Source organism: Triticum aestivum, chromosome 6B (assembly GCF_018294505.1).
Source record: "Triticum aestivum cultivar Chinese Spring chromosome 6B, IWGSC CS RefSeq v2.1, whole genome shotgun sequence".
Taxonomy (NCBI): Eukaryota; Viridiplantae; Streptophyta; class Magnoliopsida; order Poales; family Poaceae; genus Triticum; species Triticum aestivum.
In genome coordinates, this window is record NC_057810.1 from 205,161,383 (window position 1) to 205,168,441 (window position 7,059).

The 7,059-nt window shown below is 45.6% G+C and overlaps 1 protein-coding gene across 2 annotated transcripts; it reads right to left on the reverse strand.

Moving 5' to 3' along the window:
* Nucleotides 1–4,108: 4,108 nt before the first annotated feature.
* On the reverse strand, nucleotides 4,109–5,932 carry LOC123136578 (zinc finger protein CONSTANS-LIKE 3). Of its 2 annotated transcripts, none has more exons than XM_044555985.1 (3): nucleotides 5,146–5,932; nucleotides 4,923–5,054; nucleotides 4,109–4,833 (listed from the first exon to the last, which is right to left on the reverse strand). In XM_044555985.1, exons 1-3 carry the CDS (start codon nucleotides 5,800–5,802, stop codon nucleotides 4,495–4,497), a joined length of 1,128 nt encoding a protein of 375 aa, XP_044411920.1. In that variant the 5' UTR covers nucleotides 5,803–5,932; the 3' UTR covers nucleotides 4,109–4,494. The 2 variants fall into 2 exon arrangements, with proteins under 2 accessions (XP_044411920.1, XP_044411922.1); XM_044555987.1 differs by having other exon boundaries at nucleotides 4,923–5,051; nucleotides 5,146–5,903.
* Between the last annotated feature and the right edge of the window lie 1,127 nt (nucleotides 5,933–7,059).

Sequence of the window (7,059 nt, forward strand, 5' to 3'; positions counted from 1 at the left end):
AAACTGTTTTTGTGGAATTAAATTATGATGGCACAACTTTAGAGGAAAGTTCATAGTATTTAAAAACCGGTATGTATTTGAATTCTTTTAACACGTCTTTGAATATGTTTTTTCAAGAACATGTGTTTAAAAAAAACTTAATCATATATTTGAAAAATAGCAAACGTATTATCAAATAACGGTTTCAGATTTACATAAAACATGTACAATATGTATGAAAACATTTAGTCATGGAAACACGTTTATAAAAAATCATTGCATTTAAAAGTGCTGAATCGTGTACTTTATAAAATATTAATTATATATTTAGAAAGCGGTAATCATTCATTTCAAAAATGTATTTATGAAAAAGTAATGAAAACATGTACTTACAAAAATGTTAAATGAATATGAAAAGTATTGTATATGTATGAAAAATGTAAGATGTGTATGAATAAGGTTAACATCAAAACATATACATGAAAATGTTAATCAAGTATTTTAAAAATAGTAAATGTCCATAAAAAATGTTCCTGACATATATAAAAAATGCACATGTACACTAAAAATGTACATTATGTATAAAAATAAAATTTGTTTAATAGATGAAAAAGTAGAAAATCTTAGAAACTACAGAATTCCAGAAAAAAAATTGGGAAACCAAAAAAGAAAAGAAAACCGACAAAGAGATGAAGAAGACAGAGAACCCAAAGAAAAACCATGAAGAAACAAATAAAAACGAAAAATAAAAACAAAGAAAGCTGAAGAAAAGCAGGGGAAAGAAACCCGGTGAAGAAGCATAGAAAATCAAAGGAAACTACAAGTAAGAATAAAGACCAAAGATACCTATGCAAAAACAATGAAATGCAATGAAAGCAACAAAAATGCAAACAGAACCAATAAAAACTATAAAGCAAAAGACAGTAAATCTTGTAAAAGTAGACAAGATATAAAACAAAGAAACCCGTAAAGAAAATAAAAACAACTAAAATACTTAGAAAAGGAAAGAAAATAAAAAAAAGTAAAATACTTAGAAAAAGAAAGAAAATAAAAACAAGTAAAAACTGAAAATAAAATGAACATAAAAACCCAAAGAAAACAAGACAAATTCGTTCAGTAGCGAACAAAGAAGAAGAAGAAAACTATTTACAACGATTGCAGTCTATATCCACCCGAGCTAACGAGAGAGACCGCGAATAGAAGATGTGGGCCGACCCAGTTATACGTGTTCAAAAGATCCTTCAGGCGAAACGTACAGATGCCTCGCACAAAGCGAGAAATAACTTGCGCGCTATGGTCCTGTGGCTACAGAATTCGCGGGTGCAAATAGCCAGGCTCCACCATGTCGGGCTCACCCAACGCCTCACCATTCACAGCCACTGATATGTGGGTTGTATTCATGCTCACACATCACGTGAGCACGAGATACGGCTGGATACAAGAAACTGACCGTATATGCATGCATAGACAAAGTTATGTGACCGCAGTGCCGTATTTTATAACTTTTAACACTAAACTGAACATCAGATGCAAATTCTATGACTGCCACTGATATTACTTCTTTATAGAGTACCCCTATGTCTCTCTTACGAGATGGAGGCTGCACTCACTTGCATCGTCTTATATTTGGGCTAGACTCCACCGTACCAGGCTCATCGGAGACGCGAAATTGCTGCAAGTTAGAAATCGCCCCTATACTGGAAGCACAATTTCTTTTCTCTTCCCGCGTTTCATCGTTTTCTTCTGTTTCTTATCTCTTTTTTAACCCCTAAAACATTCCTTTGTTTTCTATTTTTTTTCATTTTATTATTTTCATAGACTTCAATATCATAAATACATATATTTTATAAATTAATTTATTATCAAATGCGTTCATGTCACATGTAGAAAATGTTCATGCAGTTTAAAAATTTTGCTCCAGCAATTTCCAAAATACGTTCAGACTATTCAGAAAATGATGATGGCTTTTAAAAAATGCACACATGTTTTTTTTAACATCAGTACAGATACAAGCCTCATATACACACACATACATTCATCCCTACGAACGCACACATGCACACCCTACGCCTATGAGCACTTCCGAAAGAATAAATTCAGGAATAATGCGAGCACCAGGACTTGAACCCAGGTGGGCTGGGATATCACTGTCCCTCTAACCATCCAACCACAGTTTGGTTCACAAATGCACACATGTTTCGGAAAGTTGTCTATGACATTTTCTATACAATGCTTGCGTAACTTCTAAAAGTTGTATAAGGTTCAAAAAATGTTCGTGGCTTCTAGAGAAATGATCACGCTTGAAAATATTTTGTTCTTTTAGAAAAATATACGATGTAAGAAATTTATTTTCATAATTAAAATAAAATCATATCATCCAACAAAAATGTTCGTGTCATTTAAGAAAAAAATTATGCAATACAAAAATATGTTCCATATTTAGAAATTTATTTATATAGTGTAATAATTACTTGTGTAATTTTAAAGAAATTGTCAAATTTACATAATAAGTTCTAACACTTAACAAATGTTCTGCACATGTAAGAGAAAAGTGGATATCATTTATGAAAATGTTTAATGTGTGCTGAAAATGTTCATCGTGATATGAAAAATGTTCATTGATGTAATTTGAAACATTGATATTAGAAAAAAATGTTCATCGTTTAATTGAATTTTTTTGATGTGTGTTAAAACCAGCGCCGTTGTGAAGCCCCTAAATACCTTCTGATGTTATGATTTATTTCAGAACATGATACGATTTCATTGATTCCTTTTATGTAATATACATGTTCTTCGTTTTAGCAGTCATTGATGCGAGAGTTCGGAATATTTGCAGCACATAATCGAGTGCCGGAAATTCCATTGTTCATTTTCAAGGCCATTTGCAGGTTTACATAACACCTGGTTAGCAAACTCATCTATGAATTATCAATGGAGATTTTAGTTCTCAATTCCTTACACCATGATATTGATATCAATTGTGGGATTGCATCTTCACGTACGTACTAAACACAATGCAAGGCTGCTTTCTGGTCATAATTAGATTTCTTCTATGGCAACCTATATTAAACAATAGATTAACCAATATATTTTGTTGTCGCTATGCAACAACCTGACCACAATAATATCTCACTTTAAAAAAAAACTAGAACATGAAGGCGCGCGTTGCGGCGCCCGTGCATTTCTAAGAAAATACACTATGGAAGAACATGAAGGGGCGCGTTGCGGCGCCCATGCGGTAAAAACGATGAAAATGGAGTTGTTGTCCCTTAGTCTAAGTAGTAAATCATATTTGTTGAAATTATGGATGTCAAATAAAATTGGAGACAAACGACATATAAGTACCAACAACAAGCATGCAGCTATTTGTGGGCTATCATTATCACCCTTCTTAGAGAGTGATGAGATGAAGAGAAAAACACAGTATAGAAAAAAGAGCGGGATTAAGGCATATATAGCATACTTACACGTGCAAAGCTTCCAAGCCCTCCACTAGTTGGGGATCCAAGATTCTTAGATCTGATACAAATCAGCATAAACCAGTTAGCAGTAAATTAGTAAATACAGTCAATATAGCATATTGGGTGGGCAGGAAAACGAAATTAGGCGATAGCAATGATAAGCAGCCAATACATGTTTAAGATCCGCACGTGAAAACATGGTAGAGGACCAAAAGATTGGGACGGATGGGACCGGAGTCCTCGACGGCGCACGATCGTGGCGAACTCGCCCTGAGATGGGAGGGATAGCACTCGAAACTGTACGACGTGGGCTGTTAGCAGCGAACTAGAAACAAGTGGGCCTTGCACGGCCCGATTAAGGAGAGAAGGACCAGGTCATTCCGTGGAGAAGCGGCCCGCGAGACGGTATGTGATGCAAGCGGGCGAACTGGGACGACCAGTGCTAATCTAGATCGTAGATTGAAAGATCTGACAACTGAGACAATCAAATCGCTGTGGAGGCTTCTAACTAGCCTCGTTATACTGTTTCTCAATGTGTTTCCGTTTCATTCATACATTTTAGAAAATTTATTGTCATTCTATTTTTATGCCGCTGTGAATCTCATCTGACCAATGCTTGAGACGTGCGTTGCCACTGGTACAAATTGATGCATCACTTAACCTTGGTATGTAAAACGCGAGATAAGTTTCTTGTGGATCCCAAAACTAGAACTAAGCTGTTCCAGCAAACACGTTACATTGCCCTAGCCTAATTTGCCATCAAGCGAGCACAGAAAAGGATACAGGGTAGTAGACTTATCAACTAGAACTATCTGTATTATTCTAGTTCTAGCAAAACATGCGTGCGTGCGTGCGTGCGTGCGTGTCGAGTAGAGTAGTATAGTACACTCGAGCCAGCGATCAGCCAGCTCGAGAAACATTACATGCAATTATACAAGAGGGAACACGACGCATGCACGTCGGCGCGCTCGTGCCGGCCATGCCGCGCCGGATTTAATTAGGCACCCAGCCGGCACGCTCGCCAGAGGAAATGGACACGAAATTAGGCGCCGCCTCAGAAGGTGGGCACGACGCCGTAGCTGCCGAAGTCGAGCACGCAGGGCCGGGGCGTGGTGATCGTGCCCACCGCGACGGCGTCGGCGTCCGCGTCGGCGTCGTCGGCGTCCGCGTCGGCGTCGTCGGCGCGCTTGGCGAAGCGGCCCTTGACGCGCGGCCGGCTCTCGGCGTAGGCCTTCCGGGACGCGTACCGGATGGTCTTCTCGAACCGCCGGTTCTTGCGCTTCTCGCGGTACCGCATCAGACGCGCCTCCCTCCCCTCCCCCGTCGCCGGCGTCGCTGCCACTACGGCGCTGTCGCTCCGCTCCGGCACCGACCCAACATTCACCGAGGAGACCTGTTTAATCACAAGAACAGTGATCAATTACATGTACTCGTTGATAAAACAGTTAAGAGGTTAGCTAGCTAATCTGGTTAGGCACTTACAGTACTGCGGCTTGGTGTGGGGGTGTACGGCAGGTACGCGGCCTTGGACTGTGCGAAGTCCAGCTCGATGATGCCGCCGCCTCGGCCACAGATCGCGTCCGGCACCAAACCGACCTCCGACGACGAGCCCTGCTAAATGGAAGTCCAATAAAGATCAGGAAGGTGCACCAGTACAGATGACGCGAGGGTAAGGTTCTTGGAGGAAAGGAAAGCAAGGGCTTACACTTCCACCGAGCGACGCCGCCGTGTAGGAGCTGTAGGACGGGTTGGAGACGACGGCGGCGGCAGCAGCGGCGGCGACGCCACCGAAGTCCAGCTCCAGCGCGCCGCCGCTGGGGACAACGCTATCGGCGTGCGGGAAGCGAGGGAGCTCGGAGCCGAAGAAAGGGTCCATCATGTCCGCGAACAGGAAGTCGAGCTTCACGTTGTCCTTCCCGCCGGCGCCGTCTTCCAGAGCGTCGTTCAGGTTCCCCACGGGGTCCTGCTTATTCTCCCCGTCGACCGCGCCGCCGAACGACATCACGAACGCGTCCTGCTCCTGTCCCTCGGGTGACGAGGACCCGATGGGCTGCACGGGGACGCGCTCGTGGCGGCGCGCGAGCGGGTTGGCGTGGTGGATGTCGGCGTCGCAGGCGGCGCAGAGCGCGGCGGCGTCGGCCTTGCAGGTGACCGCGGCCGGCGCGAGCTCGCACACCTCGCAGACCCACACCCTCTCGTGCCCCGCCCGCGCGTGCCCCGCGTCGCACCCCGCGCAGAGGTACGCCCCGTCCCCACTGCCCCCATCGCACGTCCGGCAGTGCACCGCCGCCGGCGACCCCCGGCACGACCCGCACCTCCTCCCGCCCACGCCCCAGTACCTCCCCAGCCCCTGCAGCTCCATCGCACCTCACACCACAGCACCACCAGCAGCAACACTTGGAAGCAAAGCAGCAAGCTTAGCCAGCTACCAGGATTTCCCCCTTCCACGGCGAAGCAAAAGTTAGTGGAAGCCGAGGCCGTCCGTGGCTTTATAGCGGGGGACGGCGAGGCAAATCTGGCGGCGTCGCGTCGTGGGAGGGAATCCCAGCCCGAGATATCGGTAGGTGGGGGCGCGGGACAGGGACGGTGACGTGGCGCGAGGGGGCGGACGTGGAGGGCTCTGGGCCAAGCGAAAGCCGCAGAAAATGTTGATCTCGTGGATTTGGGGGGAGGTGGTGGGGGCCCACGTGAAGGGTGGGTCCCGCGCACGAGAGTGGCGGCAAGGCAAAGACGCGACAGCCCGCTTCGATGCCGATCATTTTTATGTCATCACGGGCTGGACTTAAATTAAGCGGAGGCCTGGACGGATGATCAAAGCGGCGATCGCCGATCAGAGCATAATGACACTGGTCTATCAAGTCGGTTAGTGCTAATTAATACTCCGCTTATCGTCTTAGGTTTATAAGCACCGTCGCTTATGGGACAGCTAAGCTGGTCTAGAAGTTGCTCTTGCAAGTTGCAGCGCTCCATGAGCTTCGCAAGATCTTGCTAAAAGATTCATAGCACCACCACCATCATGCGCCTGGTTGACGATGTTCCCGGACAGCTGTGGAATTATTAAGTAAGCAACCCAAACTTGATGGAAAAAAAACTGTGACGAAAGTTGGGCAGTCCGTAAACGCGTCACATGTGCAATGTCCCAAAGGTGGAAGCGACAAAGATCAGCTTTATGCAGGCTGGGGCGGTTTGACGCTGTCCCAGTCCACGGCCAACCAGCTGATTATTAGTGCCTATAATTCACCGCCTTTCGTCTTCATCATTAACCTGTGACCGCTGGCCGTCGACGTCCATCCAGCTCGCCTACCTTTCCCGCTTAATGCATGGCCCGAAATGTCAGAAAAGTCCCTTTGCCGCGTCCGCGTATATACCGCTGGCTCTTCCTTGACACTCCCAGCCGGCTGAGCTCAAAAGGTGGACCAAATAATAGATTAGCTTGCGAACTTTCTGGAAATAGTAGTCGATACTAGGAGATTAACTTTGGCGCGTGGTCTACGCCGAGACGTCGCGGTCGCGTGCCGACGACGAGCTCCGGCGCCGCAGCGCGCGCAAGGGAGGATCGCATCGCGTCGCATAACCGGATCGGCCCGCGTTGACGCCCCAGAGAGATTACCGGTTGGCG